General features: G+C 37.6%; 1 protein-coding gene across 5 annotated transcripts in view; it reads left to right on the top strand.

Moving 5' to 3' along the window:
• The window catches only part of R3HDM1 (R3H domain containing 1), a 94,318-nt gene that overhangs the window by 68,805 nt on the left and 4,552 nt on the right, over positions 1–20,961 (top strand). For 3 of the 5 annotated variants that reach the window (XR_004549535.1, XM_034061565.1, XM_034061562.1), the window contains 9 exons: positions 2,076–2,230; positions 7,337–7,597; positions 8,109–8,229; positions 13,097–13,251; positions 13,789–13,937; positions 16,107–16,210; positions 16,825–16,992; positions 19,892–20,058; positions 20,510–20,660. Coding sequence is in view for 4 of the 5 variants with exons in the window: in XM_034061565.1 (XP_033917456.1) it covers positions 2,076–2,230; positions 7,337–7,597; positions 8,109–8,229; positions 13,097–13,251; positions 13,789–13,937; positions 16,107–16,210; positions 16,825–16,992; positions 19,892–20,058; positions 20,510–20,660 (1,431 nt within the window). In the remaining variant the exon portion in view is untranslated. The remainder of the gene's footprint in view (positions 1–2,075; positions 2,231–7,336; positions 7,598–8,108; positions 8,230–13,096; positions 13,252–13,788; positions 13,938–16,106; positions 16,211–16,824; positions 16,993–19,891; positions 20,059–20,509; positions 20,661–20,961) is intronic. The other 2 variants (XM_034061564.1, XM_034061566.1) reach the window with 2 other exon arrangements.

The raw sequence follows: 20,961 nt of genomic DNA, 5'->3' as shown, positions 1-20,961 counted from the left end.
GGATACACTAGACTACTCTATACATTAAATATGAAGAATGTTGGCTCTCATTTTTCATAATATGACTATGCTAAAAACTTCAGTTACTGGATGGCAAAACAGATACTGCGAACATTGAAATCAGATACCATCAGCTTGAAGGTGATTTAATGTAAAGCATGATATAGTTTTGCCATTTAAAAAGTAGTGGGGTTTGAGTCATCTTAATTTCAATTATGTGCTTGTCAATGTTTTGCATGTGATAAGTTTCCCTTTCTTCCTCCTGTACTGTTGGTCATTTTCCCTGTTATGTTGGTGGGATTTCCACATAGCAACAGGGAAGGGCAGAGAAATAAATGTGGTTGTGAAAGTTTTAATCTGAAAGCATCTTGTACTTGCACCTCCCTCAGAAGAGGCAGCACAACTGTAGACTTGACTGTCTTTCATATTGATTAAAATTAGCTTAATTTTCAAATTGTGATTCTAACTACATTTTATCAATCTTTTAATGTATTTAAAACACTCATTAATAGTCTTTCATAACAGAATATTACATTAAAGTCTAATGAGAGTCTGGAGTGTCTAGTAGAAGGTGAAGTACACTTCCAGCATCTGGAATATTTAGATTCAGATAAATAGTTAACTTAAAATGTAATTGAATAATAATGTTCTGTAACTGTTCGTCTGGCTTTATTGTTCCAGATGACAGTCACAGTTCAAAAAATATAATTAGTTTCTCAGTATTTCTGACAGGATCTCCTGACCTTAGGTCAACAGTAGTTGAAGGTGATAATTAAGAAAAGAGTTCTTATTCAGCCACTACAGGAAACCAGTTAAGAACCCATGGTTCCCAGAAAGCAGTAGAAGGAAATAAGAAAGTCTGACTCCCTGTTTTTGTGAACATTGCCAATTCTTGAGCATTAAAGAGAAATCCATTAAGCTAAATTGAATATAGCTTGATCACCTGCAGTCCAGCTGCATAATATATGTAGGTTCCTTTTGCAAATTAGTTCATGCGTCCTGTCTACCTCTTGCATTTATTGCTTCAGTCCTCTCTGCAGCAAGTTTACACTTTAATGTTGGCCAGTCTTATTTGAATATGATGGGGTAAAGAAGTCTGGAGGAGCACTACTTTTACAGGACTCTGGTTAGGGTGTAGAGGCTTTAGTCTCAGTTTATACCTTTCTGGAAGGAATCTCAGAGAAGAAGATACTTGTATCAGAAGAGAGAAACATTTGTATCAGTTTTGGATCTTAAGTATCAAAATAAACCAATGCCAAACACATGTAATTATAGCAGCTAGACACAGGCACTTGTGAACTAATTTCTTGTTCCTTTGATTTGTTTTTCCCAACTCAGGCACCAAAATAAATCACTCTTTGTTTATAATTTACTTTGAAGTAGTTTATTTTTTAATTCTTTTTCATTAGCTCACTGCTGTAATATTGGAATTGCAAATGATTAAATAGGAGACTAATACTACACTGTGTAGTTTGAAAACTGAAAGCCAATTAATCTATGAATAGGGTATGAGCATCCTTTGACAGTAATCTCATTAGCATTTAGGGAAATACTGTTGCAGCTACTGCTTATATAAATGTATATATGTGTATATACAGTTTTAAAAGATTTGTCTTTAAGCTCTCCTCTGTTCTGATTCGTGTTTAAACTGATTAAAGGAGATTCATTTAATTGCCTTTTAAAAGGTACTTACAATAGTATTTTTAGTAGGATTTTCCTTTATTATTCCTGCCCTTTTCAATCCACTTAATTAAAGATGAGTTTTCAAAACAAGCAGGATGCAATAAATATTTATCTGTGTTCACAAAGTAAAGACTGGGGTATCGTTGTTTACCTTACATGTTTTGGGTTTTCACTGCCTGTAGTTTGTCAAATGAGGCTTGTTTAGTCATTGCTGTTATAAACATAGTTGCGGGGGTTTGGCATGAATCTGTCATGTAAACCATTTTGACATCACTTATTTTCAAAATTTATTATTATTTTGCCTTGTAAATACATTTGGTTTTATTTTCTTCAGACTTAGATGATGCATCTGGCTGTCATTTGGTTGTGTTTGTTCTCTTTCACCTTTTCAGGTCAGCCATTCCTGAATCCCGATGGCACTCCAGTAGTGTACAATCCTCCTATGCCTCAGCAACCTGTTAGGACCCAAGTGCCTGGACCTCCACAACAGCCGCCTCTTCCTGCACCACCTCAGCAACAGCCAGCAGCAAATCACATCCTCTCACAGGTGCACATGTCAAATACATAATACTTATATTGATGACTTATACTGTCACATTGCTGTCTGATGACAAGGGATCAATAGATTTGTTCCGTTGAAGTGTATGTTGAGAAGTAAGAGCTATGCAGATATGGGTAACTGGACTTTTTCCCCCTAGGCCTCAGAACTATCCATTCTGCTAGTAACTGAACATGGTAGAGGCAGTCTTTTCTTAAAAATGTAGACGATATTTTAGTATGAAAGGGTAATGGTATCAAGAACTTACCATGCCTAGGTTGCTGTGGGAAAGAGGTATCAGTAGTCAGACTGTGCAGTTATCCTGACGTTAACAGTAATGTAGTCAGCAATCTGGGAAAAGAGTTAATTCAACTTCGTGTCATTGTTTTAAGGTTATTTTTCAGCCAGGTGAATTCCTGGGCTGTACTGCACAAGCAGTAGTCATGGCACAAAAGAGGTAGCTTGGGACTGGTGGAATGGGAACACTTCTTTAGTAGTAGTTTGTCTTACTCTACTCACAAAACTTCATGCTGAAATACAGAATATGTTTTATCCTCATTTTATACAAGAGGAATTGAGCAGAATCAGCCATATTAAAGGTGACCACAGCCCTTGAAGAAGAAAAGCAAAGAGTGAATATGGGGAGGAAAAGGAGGGTTCTACTTCTTTTCACAGCTGCTATTTCAGGCACCAAGCTACTGGCTATAGTGTCCAGTGGTATTTTCAAATTGTTCTCAAATTTTCGTAGTTCTTAAACTATGAAAGTTATTTGTAGAACTTCATCTAAACCTTTATTCATTTAACCCTGACTTAATCTTTTGTGTATGCCACAGTAGAGATGCTCTGTTTTGAAAAACGCTCATTTGTGCTTTCTCCCTGTCTAGTTTGTGGGATATGCGGTATTTAGAGTTTTCTTCACAACTACTTCCATGATTCTTGCAAATGATTAAATAGAAGACTAACACTACACTGTTCTTCTCAATGGATGCTGGAGTTGAGCCTGCCTGAAATATTAGCAATTATAATTAGCAATTATACCTCTCTGATGTTCAAATGACCACAGTCTAGAGAAAATAGTATTGTTGAATAAGTGAAAGTAACACATTTTAATCTGTGGTTAGTAGTAAATTCATTCTCCATTTAGATGCTTTGAAACAACTTGTATTTAAAAATGCATGTGTAGTTTTATAAATAAATTTAAAAAAAAACCTCTCTAAAAGTAACAGTAAGTGTTTTATAGAAGCAACGTGCTGCCTTATGGTTAATATAACATAGAAAAAGCAAATTTATTTCTGCTGGGAGACTGAGATATTGAAAATTACTTAATTCTGTGCAGTCTTGAGCTTAAAGAAAGAAAGATATATCCATTCCCTGTCTCATAATGGAGCATAGTTGCGTTTTTCTATTACAAAAGACTTCAACTTTGTTTTCTTTTCTTACTCTGATGTTAACCATGTTTATAAACCTGTTCTTTCTTCAGCCTATGCGGCCTCTACAGCCTTCTTCCCAGCCTGTTCAGTACTCAGCAGTCTCTTATCCACCCCCGCTCCTGCCAGTCTCCTCTACACAGCAATACTCTGTGGTATTACATCTTCTGATCATCTCCTCCTTGCATGGGTTAATCTTAAGTGGATGCTGACCTTTGCTTGGTTGTTTGTAATGGTGTGTGACACGAGTGTAATGACTGGCTACCTTTCCAATCACAGTGAAATGGTACTAAAAAGGGGAAAATAGTTCCTGAGGTTTTTAATAAGTTTAGTTCAAGTCATACCCACAAGGCTGTATCTACGTATCTCTGTATTTAGATATATATTATTTTCCTTGGTAAAGGAACAGCTTTCAAATACTATTGTTTTGTTAGCCAGTCAATACCTTTTTATGTCTCTGGTTAACCTCTTTCCATCCTTTCTTGTTGCTTCTTTGTCTACTCTTTCTTCTGCTGAACACTAATACATTTTGAGGGGTCAGCTGTTCTGGGTTTTTTTTGAGGTTACCTTTTTCTATACTCTTTGCCAGAACTTTCAACCCTCCTACCTCATTAGCATTCCTTGTTTCATAAATAGAATCTGGAAATATCTTAATCTTTTGTGTTTAAAACCCAAAACAGAAAAGAACCCCACACAAATTGAAATTGAAATGAGAAGAGTCATCCAAGGCAGAATCTCACCTAGAGTCCAGGTCAAAAGTTGAGACTTTCCCAACTCTCCAGACTGCTCCCATTCTCTAATGAATACATTTGTGTGGCAAGGTTTTGGTAGCACAGGGGATGGGGCAAGAAAAGAGCAGGAGATACACCTGTGTCAGAGCCAGTTTCACGCAGCTCCAAAACCCTTCACTGCCCAGAGCTGAATCAGCTATTGACACCAGTGGCATCTGTGTGATAATGTATTTCTGAAAAGGTGAAAAATCCTGTCCAGCAGCTGTGAGAGGAAAAAGGAATGAGAAACAGCTCTGCAGACACCAAGGTCAGAAACAGGAAAGGGAGGAAGTGCTCCAGGCACCAGAGCAGAAATTCCCCTGTAGCCTGTGAGGCAGGCTGTTGCCTGCAGCCCGTGGACATCCACTGTGGAGCAGATCTCCACATGCCCATAGAGGACCCAAAGCAGGGGGGTGCCTGAAGGAGGCTGTGACCCCATGGGAAGCCCACACTGGAGCAGGCTCTTGGCAGGACCTGTGGCCCTGTGGAGAGGAGCCTGCACTGGAGCAGGTTTGCTGCAGGGCTTGTGACCCCCATGGGGGACCCACCCTGGAGCAGTTCATGAAGAACTGTAGGTTGTGGGAGGGACTCATGTTGGGAAAGTCCACAGAAGACTTACCTCCTGTGGGAGGGGAAGACTCTGAGAAGGGAAGGAGCAGCAGAGGTGAAGTGTTACGAACTAATCACAATCACCATCCCCTTGTGAAACTTGGAGGAGGAGGTTGAAGAGTAGGGAGTGAAGCTGAGCCCAGGAAGAAGCAGGGAGACTGGGAGAAGCTGGTTTTGTTTTAGATTTCTCACTATCCTGCTCTCTTATCAATTTGCAATAAATTAAATTAATCCTCCTCAAGTCAGGTCTGTATGCCTGTGATGGTAATTGGTGACCAATCTCCCTGTCCTTTTCTTGGCTCGTGAGCGTTTCATCTTATTTTCCTCCCCTGTACTGCTAATGATGGGGGTGTGAAGAGGGACTTGGTGGGCACCTAGGGGACAGCCAAGGTTAACGAACCACAGTGTTATCCAACAGATATTTTAGTATGTATTCAGAGTTTTTACTTTGTTGTTACTTACAAGATTAATCAGAAATGTCTTCTAATGATAGATATTTTTCTGAATTCAGTAGCCTGCACATAATAAAAACTATAAGTGTTATCTGTACTTCAGGTACACAATTCTAAAAGGAATTGCATGTTGTGGAGGCTTTGGTTTTTTTATTAGCAATGTTATTTCTCATGTTAGAGTTTGAGTATGTGTGGACTGCAGTCAGTATAACTCTTAGTTTCTTAGCAATGAAATGGGAATGTTTAATTATCCAGTGTGACCTTCCTGTGCAAATTTAGCATATGACTGTATTGCTGTTAGTAGCAGCTAAGTCAGGTATATCTGCTGTGATTCGCAATCGTTGTCAGGCATGTGGCTGTTAAAGCAGAGAATGAAACTCTTTCCAGGATCATCATCATTTTGGAGCATTTCACATTCAGGAGATAGGTTCAGATACTGGCAGTTTCAAAAATTCATTCCTACTAATGGTAACTTAAGTATTAACACATTGATGGTCTTGGTTCATAATCTAAATACAACTGTAGTTGGTACACCAGGGAAGTTTGCCTTACCCATTTATTGGCAACACCCTATTTCAGTGGTTAATTGTGCTTGTACTGCGCATATCACTGTAGCACAAACTGACCAGATCAGAATTTACTATTATTGGTAGTGTAACAGAAATAAATGTGTATTATTTGGGTTTATCCTTTGACCATTTTTAGGGCAAATGTTAACTCACAATTAAATATCAGTATCTCCACTATAAACTAGGTATTATGAAAAGCAGAATGTAAAATCCAGTGTAGAAAAAGCATTATAATTGCATTAATAGGCAACATTAAAGAATGAAATGCAAAAGGCAAAGTTAGATTGTTGATCTAATGAAAATGGGTCTTTTTAAGCTGTAAAGATATTATAAATAAATGTTTCAGATGCAAATTCATATTTCCAGTTGTAATTAAGAATAGCCTGGAACTATAAAATTTCACCGTAAAATGTGAACATAACTAACTACTAAAAGAGTACACTTACTCTTGATTAACTTCTCTCTTCTTCAGGATGATCTAAGAGAGGATCAAGTGTTCCTTGGTGTTTCTCCATGTTTGGAGAGTCCACTTTTGAAGTATGAACCAAATCTTGTTTAGTACAACATTACAATACTAGTGATCACTTCCTATTACCAGGATGTTGATAATTTGATGCTGAATTGCTTGTAAAGAAAATGAGCTTGGGGCTATAGTAATAGTTCAAATTTCACAGGACTCCTGCAGTGCTTGGGGCAGTCATTATCGCAGTTTCAGATGTTAATAAAATATACATAGCAGGTAACCACTAGAATACATTTCTTGGAGCAGTTACTTGATTTCAGGCTATAAAAAAATTAATCCTAACATGCAGTATAATACCAAGTTAGAGGAATGTACCTTGTTACTCAGGATTAGAGCCTCATTAACTTACACTCCTAAAAAGAATAACTACTTCAGCAGTACTAATGCCCTCTGCTATTTTAACTGGGGTTAGTTTTCAGATGGAGTCCAGTCAGAAAATGTTAGTGACGTATATCCTGACTTTTTATTTTTGACATCTGAATCCTCATAATAAGTAGATAGAGGCAAATGTAATCCAAAAATGGAGTATTAGTAGTAAAATGAATGAAATATCTGAATGTGGATGTTCTCTCATGCTGTCAACCCTGAAGATGATGTATGACTGTGTTGCATCTTGTTCTTTCCTGTTGTTCTTTGGCTGATACTACTGATGCACTGTAATTTGAGACATGCATATATGAAACATACCAAGTTACTGGCTTTCCCCCCTTCCCCCTCCCCAAATGTACATCTATGAATGTAATTCCTCTTTTTACCTATTAACAGCAAGAAAACCTAGGATCACAATTCAGCCATATGAGTCTTGCCCGCCAGCCACCCGCTGATCCAGCTGAACCTCATACTGCTATGTTCCAGTCCACTGTAGTCCTCCAGTCCCCACAGCAGTCCGGTTATATCATTGCAGCTGCTCCACCTCCACCACCCTCTGGCCAGCCAGTTTCTGCTCCAGGCTACTCAACATCTAGCCATCCTGCCAACCAGCAAGTACTCCCACAGCAGGGATATATGCAGCAACCTGTGCCACAGGTACAGTGGCCTTGTTTCCATCCTCCCAAAAGCTGTGTTTAAAAATGGATAATGCTCTTTTATTAATGAGCTTTTCATATGGTGTGGGCCTCCCTATTACATTGCAGCTCTATGCATTTATTCTGGGGTTGAGGGGTTTTTTCTGGCTTACGTGCTTTGAAGTGAAAGACTTCAATTTACTTGAGGAGCAATAATCACTGAGGTTTTCCTGTTTTACATTTGACTGGTAAAACTCTTTATTATAAAAGTGCATAAAACTATGTTCTGCATAGTTTTCTAGATGTGTCTTTATGGAAATTGGGAATTGTCACTTCTACAGTGAGAGCAGAAGTCAGCTGTTAAAGAGGGAATTTATCCAGTATAAGTATTTTTAATTGCTAAACTGTTCAACATTAGTCATATCTTTTAGTAAGTCTTGTGTCTTTTATCATGTGATTGGTTTTGCGTTTAGATACCTGCCTTCTATAAGCTTGCAGGTAGTGAATCTCTTTAATTTGTTGTTTGGTTTTAGATGCCAGCTTGTTATTGTACCCCCAGTCAGTATCCGCACTCCAGTCAACAATACCGACCTGTTTCTGTCCATTACAACACACAGCAAAACCAACCATTGGCACAGCCAGGACAGCAGACAGGTTTGTTGAACTCTTTCAGCATTTCATTGGAACATGTCATGTATGTTTTCTCCTGGTTTTGCTTTTTAAACTTATTTTATTGTAAAATTTCAGATAAAGCAGAAGTTCAAATATGGGATACAAAATATAACTAACCTAAGGTGGAAAAACCTGAGTTGGTTGCTCATGAAACTTGAGATTTAAGCCATTACTGTGAGTGGCTAGTGCTGTAACTTCAGGTATAGGATCTTTTTTTTTTTTTTAAGTTTAGAAGTGAGTAATTAAAAACTTGTAACCTCATAATTAACTTTTTAGTAACTTACAAAGTTGGATGAATTAGTACCTTTAAATGATGTAACATTGTAGATATGTAGCTTAACTGAAAGATGTAAACAAAAGATAATAATTTTAGATGTTGTGGCATGAAAAGAGCACTCTGCAGAAGATACTAGTGACAGCAATTTTAATTTGTCTTTCCTGTCCTATGATTAAACGTATCTGGGTATTGAATAGAATATATAATGAAACTTAGGTGGTTAGAATTAGTTTTCTGCTCCTCCTATTTTTACTGAAGATTTTACAATTGTTTCTGAGTTACCTTTCTAGGGATTTTACCAAGCTGTATTTTTGTCATCTTTCTTTCCTATTGTCCTTTCCTTACAAACTGTAACTGTAGCTACCATCATTCTGATAATCTGTACTTAAAAATATCACTGTGACCTTCCCAGTAAGAGAAGTTCCTGAAACAGATTTACTTCTGACTCACAGTCAAAACTTTCAGAAGTAACTGGTGATGCTTGAAGTCAGAGATCCTTAAAAATCCAGCTTTTATAATATGTCTTAGTTGAATATGTTAGACTTGGTGTCCTTTTGAGTTTCCTTCAGAAAGAAGAATTTTTTAATTTCTCGCCCTGCTCCTGTGTTGCTCTACAGAAATAGGATGAAAGATCAGCTTTTACAAAGATTAACTGGATTTCTTTATAGCTGTTCTGTTGAGTAGCCTGTGAGAGAGGGATGGCTCCCTCTTCTGCAATTCTAGGAAGTGCTTCAATAACAACGATGCTTGAAGTTGCTATTCATGGTTCAGTTCACAAATGTACACGGGGTTATTTCATTGCAGAATCATCAAAATGGGATGCCCACTTGTGGTAGGGTTGTCAGATCACTCTAAAATACTGTTAGTACCTGCTTACTGCAAAATAGATCGCTGCTTCTCACTGTACAGAAGCAAAAGTATATTGACCATTTTTTAAAGGAAAAGAAATTACTCTTTTTTTGTCATTTGTTTGGTCCATTGGTGTTAAAGATTATCCAGCTGTATTATACAGCCTGCTTTCCTCCCTCTGAATTTTTAATACCTAGATATCTAGTAGCAGAAAGTCTGAGGCTCAGCTGGGGTTACTTCCCAATTTACACCCTAGCAAATAGCACACACACTCTCTACATCAGAGAGAACCCAGTGTACATATGGAGCTAACTAAACCAATGTGAATTTGAAAGTATGGGGTGTGGGTGCATCAGCACCAAGATGCAAAGGGAGGAATCAGTTGCTGTTAATTTCTTTCTTGTATGTTTTTCGCTCTTTACATTTTAACTGAATTTCACTGCCTGTAATGTGGACAGGATAAAAAGCATCAGGAGTGAAAATCTCCCTCTGTGTCCTAGAAGAAATAAAGTAAGAAAGCTGTGCAGACTTTACAGCTTTGACATCAAAGGATTACATTTTAGTAGTGAAGGGATGGTCCAGCCAATAATTCCATTCAATCCTCTTTGATTATTTGGTATTTACTAGCATTAGTGGTAGAGAGAAGTATTTTACTAGCAACTGCTATGCCCAAATTGCTATCCAGCCATTGCTGGCTCTCATTTACTGCTTTATAGACAAATTTGAATCGGCATTCATGCAACGGAGGGTTCCACATCATGTTTTCTAATCTGTGAACTGTTCATGAGATGGTGTATTTTGAAATTCTCTCTTGTATATTTATTTTAAATAGTAAATATTTATATTAGGTTGACACAAAGCTACATCCAAAATGGTTGATGCTTATTGGCAATGTCTGTTTTTGAGAGAAAAGACAGCTCCTTGGCTAATACAGCAAGGTGTCTGGTCAAAAGTAAGAATTAACAAATCATGCATTACATAAAAGCCATGGGGTTTATTCATCTTACACACTGGTCACTAACTATGAAACAACTCTCCAAGCACTAGTTAAGCTAAAAGATAACCACTTCTGAGAGCTTGGCAACTGAAGCCACTTTGGGGTTTAATATTGTGGACTGGCCTGAGTTTATTTATGAGCTGTTGGATTCGGGGCCGTAACACTGTCTGAGAGGTTTACATTTCTCACAGTGAACCGGTCTCTTTTTCAGCTGCTTCCTGGCTTCCTTTTTAAAGGGGTTTCAGGTGAAATATCGGGGGGGGAGGGGGGTGGTGGGGAGGGGTTAACTTTCAATAAGAATGCTTTGGTTGCCCAAAAGGTACTGGGAGAAGAAAACTCACCTTAAGAAAAAGGCATTTCTGATTGCCATGATAATGAAGGTCCAGTTACCAGGAGACCTATAACTACAGGCTCATTAAAAATCTTGTCTGAACTACAATTACTGTAAGAACATCAGCTGAAGTACAGCTGGCTTCTGCTTCACAACAGCCAGTGATAAAACTATTACAGTTGTAATAACATCTGTGGTTGCATTAGCTGTAGTCAAGCTACACTTGCAGCTTGTCAACCAAGTGATTGTACTTGCTTTTGTGTTCTCGAATAAAGGCTGTTTCTCACTCTTAATGTGTTCTTCAGAAAATGTATTTTCTGTATTCAGTAAGTGAACTTCTATCAACAGTGATTTCCTTTTAATTGTGTAAATATTAAGAAACACGATTCTTTTATCTCCTGTTTCAGCTTTTTTCTGTGTAATGAGACAATCGGCTATGGCAGGTGTGGGTTTTCTGCTGAGTGCTGCAGTTCTGTCAGACCGCTCTCTAGGCAGAGGTGAAACTGTGAAGCTAAAAATGGAGCATTCTTTGGAACACTGTGGGGAACCTTCTTGGCAGGCAGTTTATATTGTTCCAGTTCTCTCTGCTTGCAAAATTGATCATGTCTGTCTCTGGAAGTGCCAGAAAAAGCTGAAAAATATTCACAGCTACATTGCAGTTTCTGGGAAATGAGGGGTTTAGGTTGCAACTGTATTGATTGGATGTCATCTACTGCAGCTACACAATCTGCTGCATTTTAGGTGCCATAGATCGGTTTGTAACAAAGCTTTTTATTTATTACAGATGAGGTAGATTTTTGTGCATAGTTCAAACTGAAGAGTTCTCAGAAATTCTAATTAGCATTCCCAATTGAAGTATGCACTGTTTTGAAGTTCTTTTTAGTACTCCGAAAATATTTATAGTGTGGTGTGTGTTTCTAATGAATCTCTTGGTTTTAACAAATTGAACCTTCTTCCCCTTCATATTCTGAAGCAATATTTGATTATATTAACAGTCTTTTAAGTCTTCATTGTTGCTATTTCTATAAAGACAGCCAGCTGAGACTGTTAATTCACCATGTTCATTGTAGCCTGTATGTATGCCATCAAGTGAACGCTGCTGGGGTTTGTTTACAAAAATGTGATTTGCGTTAATTGACTAATTTTCAAAATAGAACACACCATTTCTTAAGTACAGTTTAAAAAAAGAAAAAATCCAAGTGAGTTTTTGCAGTTAGATTCTCTGTATTATAGATCCACACCAAGGTAGGGAGCATTGGGAATGTCAAGGTCAGTAGAATGTGAATGTGTCCAATTCAAAAACAGATTCTTAGTGCTGTCAGTGCATCTTGATAGGCCCAGTTCTGTTATTCTGGAGCAGTAACTGGCTTTGTCTCAGAAGCACTGGTAGTTATGGGTTTTGGCTGATGTGGTAAGTAGTGCATACCTTTATAACAGAATGTGACAGAAGGAATTTTACTTGTGTTCTGCATGTGTTTGATCATGGTAAAAATTGTCTACTATATGCTTGGGGGGGGCACTCACAGAATCATATAATGGCTTAGGTTGGAAGGGAACATAAAGATCATTCAGTTCCAACCCTCTGCCATGGGCAGGGACACCCTCTACTATACCAGGTTGCTCAAAGCCCCATCCAGCATGCTTGGTTTGAGGGGTTTTTTTGTTCTGTCTCTGGGGGAGTTTGGGGAATTTTATTTTTTTTTCTGAAAGATGGCAGTTTAAACAGTAATAAATAGTTGTAGAGGAACTGTAGAGGAGTGAACATGAAAATCTTTTTTTCCCCAAGATAACTGAATATAAAATGGCTTCTGCTGTATACAAACATACCTTTTACATGGAAGATTTTTCTAAGTTGCTAGTTGTTTTCAGCATTACGGATTTCAGTAGAAAATGCCCTTCTACAAAATATTGGCTCACATACCTTACATGAATTTTGTTGAAGTGCAATTCAGTTTTGAATCATAGTCAAGATGCTCTTATCCATAGAGCAGCTGAGGTACGGGGAGAATTTAGCATTACTAGAATTTCAAAACTGTAAAGTTCCTAGAATGGCCTTGTTCATCCTAATAGACAATTTGTTGGTTTTGATATTACCTAGCATGCTTTTCTCAAATGCTTTCAGCTTTCACTTATCAAACCAAGGTGTTAATGCATGTAACTCACACAGATTGTAAATAAACACTGCAAGCATGTGAAAGCAGCATTGCAGATAGTATGTACAATGTTTCATACTGGATCCAAATGAGTAAATCTGTTAATGTTGGCTTCTTTTTATATGCATGATAAGCTAGATTTAGAAAGCCGTTGGAAAAAGCTACACCTATATTTTCACATAGGCAACTGTGTATAAAATACGATCATTATTTCATAGTAAGATTTAAATCTATAATTTCAGGTTACCAGATCCTGCCCAACCAGCAGCAAAACTACCAGGGTTTAGTTGGAGTTCAGCAGTCTCAGAATCAAAATCTAGTCAGTGGCCAACACAACAGCATTGGGAATCAAATTCAAGGTGTGATTGTTCCATATCCTTCAGTGCCATCTTACCAGGTGGGTCATTTAACTTTCTAATGAATCTTCTGTGTGTTTGAGTGATTTTTTTTTTCAAGTGTTTTGCTTTGTCAGTGGTAGAAAGTTGCAAGTAGGTGTCAGAGGTGACAAAACCAAACAAACAAAACACGCCACAATTGAAGTGAGAAGGAAATCTGTTGCAAGTGTGCAAGGTCTAGTCCTGTTAAGAACCAAGTGCTATGTTATTTGCGATTCGGAGGATGGCGAAGAACGATTTCCATCCCCACCAACCTGCTTTCTGTTGTACAGAAGATCTCTTCTGTTAATCAGTGGAGTCCCTCAGAATCAACACTTAATTTCTGGGGAAAGAAGGTTATTTTTCTTTAATAAAGCACTGTCATTTCAACTACTGTTATCACTAGTCTTCTGGATTTAGAGAACTCCAGCAGATGTTTCAGTTTCTGGCTTTTGTTTGTTTTTTGGTTTGTTTTAATTCTTATATAAACTAGGTGATGGACAGGAGGCAGCAAAAAGCGCTGTCTGCAGAAGAAAATGTTAATGTGTCCTCAATTGTAGGTTTCGGTGCCTCAAGGTTCCCAAGCAGTGCCCCAGCAGACATATCAACAGCCTGTTATAATTCCCAGTCAGTCAAGTCAAGGATTGCCTGCAACAGGAATGCCAGTTTACTATAGTGTAATTCCATCAGGTCAACAGAATAATTTAAGGTGAGTTTAACTTGGCTATTTGATTTCTCAGAAAATAGGCTTAATTGCCTAGTAATAACTAACAATTATTACACCCTAGTATTGCCTATATTAAAAGGCATTGTAAAGGCAGACTTATGGACACTTTATTACCTATTTAGTTTTGCTCTTATGCAGTTAACTAAAATAACCAGTACTGCCTTAATTGGGACATACCTGTTAGTCAGGAAAAGTTTCCTGTGGAGGATTGGCTCTGGCTGGATGCCAGGTGCCCACCAAAGCCACTTTATCACTGCCCTCTTCAGTTGGACAGGGGAGAGAAGATAAAACAAAAGGCTGTGGTTTGAGATATGGACAGGGAGAGATCACTCACGAGTTATTGCCATGGGTAAACCAGACTCAACTTGAAGAAATTAATTATGAAATCAAATCAGAGCAAGACACTGAGAAAGAAAAGCTAACCTTAAAACACCTTCCCTGCACCCCTCCCTTCTTTCTGGACTTAACTTCCTCTGTTGCTAGCGAGGACTGCTGGCATAAAGCTGGCTATGAAACAAGTGTAGGAACTTCTTCATGTGCTCAGCTTTTGTCTGATAAGTAACTTCTGGGGTTTTGTTTTGTCTTTTTTTTTTACCTGTCTTGGTGTCCTGGTCTACATGTACAGATCTCCCTGTGGATGCAGCTGAGTATTTGAGAGAACAGATGGGCAGGAATTCATTATAGTTAATGCTTACTACACATTTTTCTTTATTTTTTTAATTATGTGCATTGTTTAAAAATAACTTTCCTGCAGCTTTTAAACAAGCAGCAACAGTATGAAGCTTGCTTCGTCCTTTTTTGAGTGTAGAGACATAAATAGTATTTGTGCTATCAATGCATGGCTTCATCTACTGAAACATGAATTCTTTTGTGTTTTTTATTCTTCTGTAGTTATACTTGATGTTAAATGAAGTCATAGGTAGGCATAATCCCAGACTTTTTTTGAAGTAAGTTCTGGTATTTGATCATTTTTTGCATCATTTAAATGTCCCTCTATTTTGAACAGGGAAACATTTGTTAGGAATTAAGGGCAGACTAGCAACTAATGACAGCATCTTGCTTTTATCATAATGGTTATGTCGCAGCACTTTGGCAAGGAAGGCAGACTACTGTTCTGCAGGAACTGGGTAGTCTCTCACGTTCAGGTCGCTACTGAAAACTGTAATCAGTACACAGAGTAGCAGCACATATTCCATGCAGATATAAACCTTGGTTAAGTATTCACTGAGTTTTGCCTGCTTTAGTGGATGTGAGTCTTTAATATTATGTAATTGAACTATAGCATAAAAGATGGAACAAACTTCTTATGACAATGTAGGTAAAAATGGTAAATCCAGCAGGAATACACCTAATTTTTTTCCACAATTTGAAGTAATATTTTGTTTCCTCATTCCCTCCGAATGTTTACTTTATCTATAGTACAGAAATTAAGTAAAGATTCTATAGGCATCATTCTGATTATGGTCCACCAATTGGATATTCTGGCTCTGGCAGTTATGATCAGTTAGTGATATGATAGAACTTGCCCATATCTGTTACTTACCTGGTCAATTCCTGTGAATGCCCTGAAAAATACCTGGCATAAACAAACTTTTAAAGTTATCATTTTCCTACATATTACAAATAAATTAAAGGTGGTTTCTCCCATACCTTGTTTTGAAAAGCCACAGAAAGGCAATAATCTCTTTAAGCAGCATTACTTTACACTGAAGCAAAAGTGTGTTCCTTTGGTTCCTGAACAAGCTGTCTCAGCTGCATGGGACCAGGCTCCAGCTCCATCCAGAATCATCATAGCAGGTTCTGTGGTGATGATTTAACTGAGATCTAATTCTGGCTAACTGGGCAAGACAACAAATTGTTATTATTGTTTTGCATATCTTTATACCCATATAGCAATACTGATATAAAAATGGTGTATCAAAACAGGTGAATTAGTAGAGCCTCTTAATGTGTGCAGGCTATAGGTTTTTTGCCAAGGAAGAGATGTGAAACTTCAGGCTTCTGAAGAATGAGTGGGTTTGGTGGTAGGTGGGAATATTACTGATTCTAAAATTAACATCTCAATCTAGATAGCAGAGGCAGTTGTTATTAAATAAATGTGTAGCACAAATGCCTGTTATTCATGTTCTTTTTTTATTATTACTATTTTAGTTCATCAGTAGGATATTTGCAGCCTCCTGGATCAGAGCAGATACAGTTTCCTAGAACATCATCACCATGCAACTCACAGCAGCTTCAAGGACAGCAGTGTGCAGGTTGGGGGAATAAAGTTTTTATTGAAAGACTTTGAAAATGTGTAGCTATTAATAATAACGCTGGGTGACTGGGTATTTGCTATCAAGGGTTTGATTTAGAATTGACTGTCATGTTTCCTCCTGTGTTCCATTTTTGAAGTCATATTGGAAGCAGTTGACTTGACATCTCAATTTGTTTATCATTGAAAGCTCTTGAGTTACTTAGAATTCAGCAATGTACATCGTAACGCCTTGCATGTCTGCTTGTGAGTTGAGACAGACAGGGGAACTATACATTGTCAGCAGAATGACTTCCATGTTTTCTTGAATAGCTACAAGGGTCTGGAAATTTTGAGATTTGGGTTTACATTTGATAGAATAAGCAAGGTACATTTTGGAAGCGGCATGCTAGGCTCTTCTACTCAAGGCGCATTTTATATTTCACTTAATGGAATAGGAGCAGCGATTTTCTTAAGAATTCCCAAGAAGAGGGTGAAAACTATGTGTTTTGCATTTGGATAGAGGAGAGGTAGCTTTTTGACCTTCTGAAAAGCTAAATTAAATACCCCAAAGCTGTGTGGGGCATTTTGGTTTTGTTCTTATGGTAGCCTTATTTACTGCTTTTACTTTCATAGTTTATAGCAACCATTCAAGTCAGAAGCCATCACCTCCTTCATTATTGCCACCTTCATCAAAGTCAAAGCCACAACAGGCTGCTTCCATTGTGCACTACAACATAGTGTCTCCACCCTCATCATATAAAAGTTCGCCCACTGGTCTTTCCATCATGCAGCCAATAAAAGGTATATTTTATTGGGATTTTAATCTAAGCCATTCTGTCTGGAAATCTTGTAAATTATCAGATTTATTTCATGGCTAGCTGCTAGAACAACTGCAACTTCAGTGCCATCTCTGCAAATACTTTTTTCATAATTCTTCAGCTGAATTGCTATTATTGTAACTTTTAAAATGACAACTTGGAACTTAGTTGAAACAATAGCCAACTTCATGAGGGCAGGCTTGAGGCAGCCTTCAGCAGATAAGTGTCACTTAGCAGCAGAAGCATTTAATAAATCAGGTTTGGGATGTTTAGATGTACAAAATGTTTGGGTAATTTATTAAGGTGTATAAATAGCAGCCTCAATGGCATGTGAAAACAGTGGTGACACAGAGCTTTGTCATATTCATTAGATGTTTATAAGTGTTAATATCCAAACACTTTAAAACCTCTGAATTTCCAGCTATAAAAATTTATAGATGGTTTAGGAAATTAAGAGCACTCAGGTCAGCTTCCAAACAAGAGGTTATAGACCAATCCTGTGATCATAATGGTACAGTCCATATTTTCCTAATAGGGAATTTGGTATGTTAGAGATTTCGTTGCCTGAAAAAGGGTAATCTCAAATACTGCTACCTCAGTATTTTGCAAACAAGCAACAGATTAAACCGAGGTCAGTGACCTACACCTGGTGTTTCCAACAAACATTTATCTTAAGATATTTTTAGACCTTCTTTATTAGTAAACAAATAATGTGCAGTTAAGTGGCAAGACAGCTGGATTAGCAGTGTATGAGAGTTCATGGGCAGGTTTGGTTTTGTTCCCATTTTGCTTCAGGTTTGTTTGGCTTTCATTCTGGAAGACTCTCATTTCAGGGTGCCTAAAATTGGTCACACACTAGCTTGTTCTTCTATGTTCCTAATCTGTCCTGGAAGTGCTGGTTTTAGGAATCTGAAGACATTGCTCAAATCTGCTAACCTCTGATTTAAAGAAGTCTGGGGAAGAGAGAACCCCTTTTAAAAAGAGGGAGAACAAATTTTCAGAGAACAAAGAAAAGCGTGCTTTTCAGTATGTGATACTGAGATGATGAATCAAAGCCACTGAGATGAGGACATAAGCTGATAAGCAGCAGAGCTGTGTTTCTTTTCATATGGAAAAGCCAGACTGTAAATCTGGGAAACCTTTTAAAGGTTTCTGCTGTGTTTCCCTTGTAGGTTTTGACAGGAGATAGTGTCTTCAAACTGACTTAGGCATTCTGTGACACTTTATTTTGTTGGGATGCTTCTTTAGGAAGAGATTTGCATTTATTTTAATTTACTGAAATGCTGTGGAACTAGAAGCAGTAGAAAGAACTTTTTTTGCTGCATGTACAAAGCTTTCTGTTGCAGTTTAAACAACATTTTCAGATTGTGGTACTTGTTTACAAATGGTGCTGTAGGTTTTGAAAGAAAAGCATGGTTTTATTGGGTGCACAGTTCTCAGAACAGAGATAATTCAAAAGAGTATGGTAGAGTGCTGCAGAATAAAATACTGTAATAGTATAAACCAGTGAGATGTAAACCAATATACTTAATAATGATTAGAAATGCGTGCATAAAATATTAAAATGAAACCAGTTTTCTTTTTTAAAATGTATGTGTATATAGATGTTTGATATGTCTCAGGTTTACATATAGGGATTACATAAATTTGTGGCTTTGTCACTTGGAAGCTGTTGTGTTCTATATTATTCTCATTATGTAGAAGACATCTATAAACAGAGTCATATTTTATTTTACCATGTAACAAAATAGAAATACTTGCAATGTGGCTCGACCACGCATTCTTCTGGTTACACCTTCCATTAAACTAAGCCAGATATCTGATGCTTCCATTTCAATCTGAAACTCAGGGGTAGAACTTTTTGCCATTCAAAGGAAAGTACAGATGTCAAAACATTGCTAGTCTAGGATAGTAAATATTTCAGGATACAATTTACAAAAGCTAATGTACTTTTAATGAGTTCATTATTCTACATTGTTTGATTTGCTTCTCAAAGGAGTCTGTTGCTTTTTGTGGAGCCCCGAGGTAGTGAAAACAGCCCATTTAAAATAAAATTTAAAAAAAGCAAGATTAATGCATTTTATAAGCTGCATCTGACTGCTCTTAACTGATGCTATGATGTTGGTAGTAAATGGAGAGGAGTGTAGACTCCCTCTGTAAAGGTGGATGATTAAATGATATTTAAAGCATGTGTTTAATCGTGGTTTCCAAGAAATGCTGTAAATAGTGGGTAGAGCAGAGAAGGAAATTGCTAACAACCATTTACAAGTAAATAGGATGTTATATAGATTACCTAACACAGCACCAGGTCAAAGTGGGAAGACAGCTCCTCTCAGGCAGCCTCTCATCACAACCCCTCGTGTGAAAAGTTACAGAACAGCATTGGCTGTTTAGGTGTTCTCCCATGACTTTGGTGTTTCTGTAGCCACAAGACTCTCAGTGGTACAGAATGTGGGGATCTATTTGCAGTCTCTGCCCAGAAAAATGTTCCTATATAAACTTGTAACTGACGGAAGTTTGGCCTCAGACTACAGATTGATTCCGTGTCTTTCCAATGTGTGCCATCCAATCGGAGAAAACAGTTTGAGTCAATGTTGCTGTACATCATGTAAAATTAATTAGGTGACTTTTATTTTTAAATAAAGAATATTTATGCTTAATATCACGTGTTCTTCCACTCATTGCTCTGGCAGCAGCTACAGTTAATGTTAAATACTTCTAATTACTATTAAATGGAATAATTTCTTTAAAAAAAAGTCTCAATAATGAGTTTCATTGGTTTCATGTTATTTCGCTTTTTTAAATTCACATCTGTTCTGCCAAAATTACAGTTGAAAAGTATGAACTAACTGTACACTGCTTATTTCTTGTCTTTGTGCCAGTAGCACCACCACCAGGTGGAGGAGTAGTAATGATGCAGCTAAACATACCTAACAATCCTCAGCCTCGAAACCATTCACCTCCACCATGGAAACAGAACAAATACTACTGTGATCATCAAAGGGGGCAGAAGTCCACAGAACTTAGCACTTTAGACAGTGCTGCACAGGTATGATGGTTTGGTTTTGTTTTCCAGGATGACTTAAAATTTGCATATTTTAGAATCATAGAATAGTTAAGGTTGGAAAGGACCTTAAGATAATCTAGTTTCAACCCCCCTGCCATGGGCAGGGACACCTCACACTAAACCATGTCACCCAAAGCACTGTCCAAAATAGCCTTGAGCACCGCCAGGGATGGAGCATTTACAAATTCCTTGGGCAGCCCGTTCCAGTACCTCACCACCCTTACAGTAAAGAATTTCTTCCTTATATCCAATCTAAACTTCCCATTTTAAGTTTGAACATTTGAATATTTTCCTGAAAGTTCTTTTAGGGGAATAAAATATCTTCTCTGATAATACTTAAGATTTTAACTATTACCGATTTTAATGTGACTTCAGTCACTGAGTGCTGTAGGTGTTTAGATTGTTTAAAACACTAACTTGCTGTTTATTCTAGTTGCAGCATAGTCCTCAACTAGGTAGTCCTGTCACCTCACCGGCCCAATCACCAGCACCAGTTCAGCTGTCAAACATGAAGAACATCCGTCCCACATTAACACCCCTTTCTATTGTGCCCCAGTTTTCTAGACCTTTTGTCCCTGGACAAGGTATATTTTTACTTAACTAAAAATGTGTGTATGTTTGTTTTGTTGTTGAGTTTGTTTTGTTTTGACTTTAATGTTTTCAAATATAGGTTATATGAGGATTTTCTGATAAACCATGGCTTACTTTGGTACTAATACTATTGGAGCAGGATCATCACAATTATCCATTAAAGCATTATGTGAAATCTCACCTTCTCTATGTACACAGATACCATTCCCTGTATTTTCAACAGCTTTTGATCATCTTGTTATTATGAGAGCTTTTATAACCCACTAGCTTTCTCTTAAGTGAAATTCTGATTTC

This window comes from Melopsittacus undulatus, chromosome 4 (genome assembly GCF_012275295.1).
Source record: "Melopsittacus undulatus isolate bMelUnd1 chromosome 4, bMelUnd1.mat.Z, whole genome shotgun sequence".
Lineage (NCBI taxonomy): Eukaryota > Metazoa > Chordata > Aves > Psittaciformes > Psittaculidae > Melopsittacus > Melopsittacus undulatus.
This window is presented reverse-complemented; position numbering and strand designations above follow the sequence as displayed.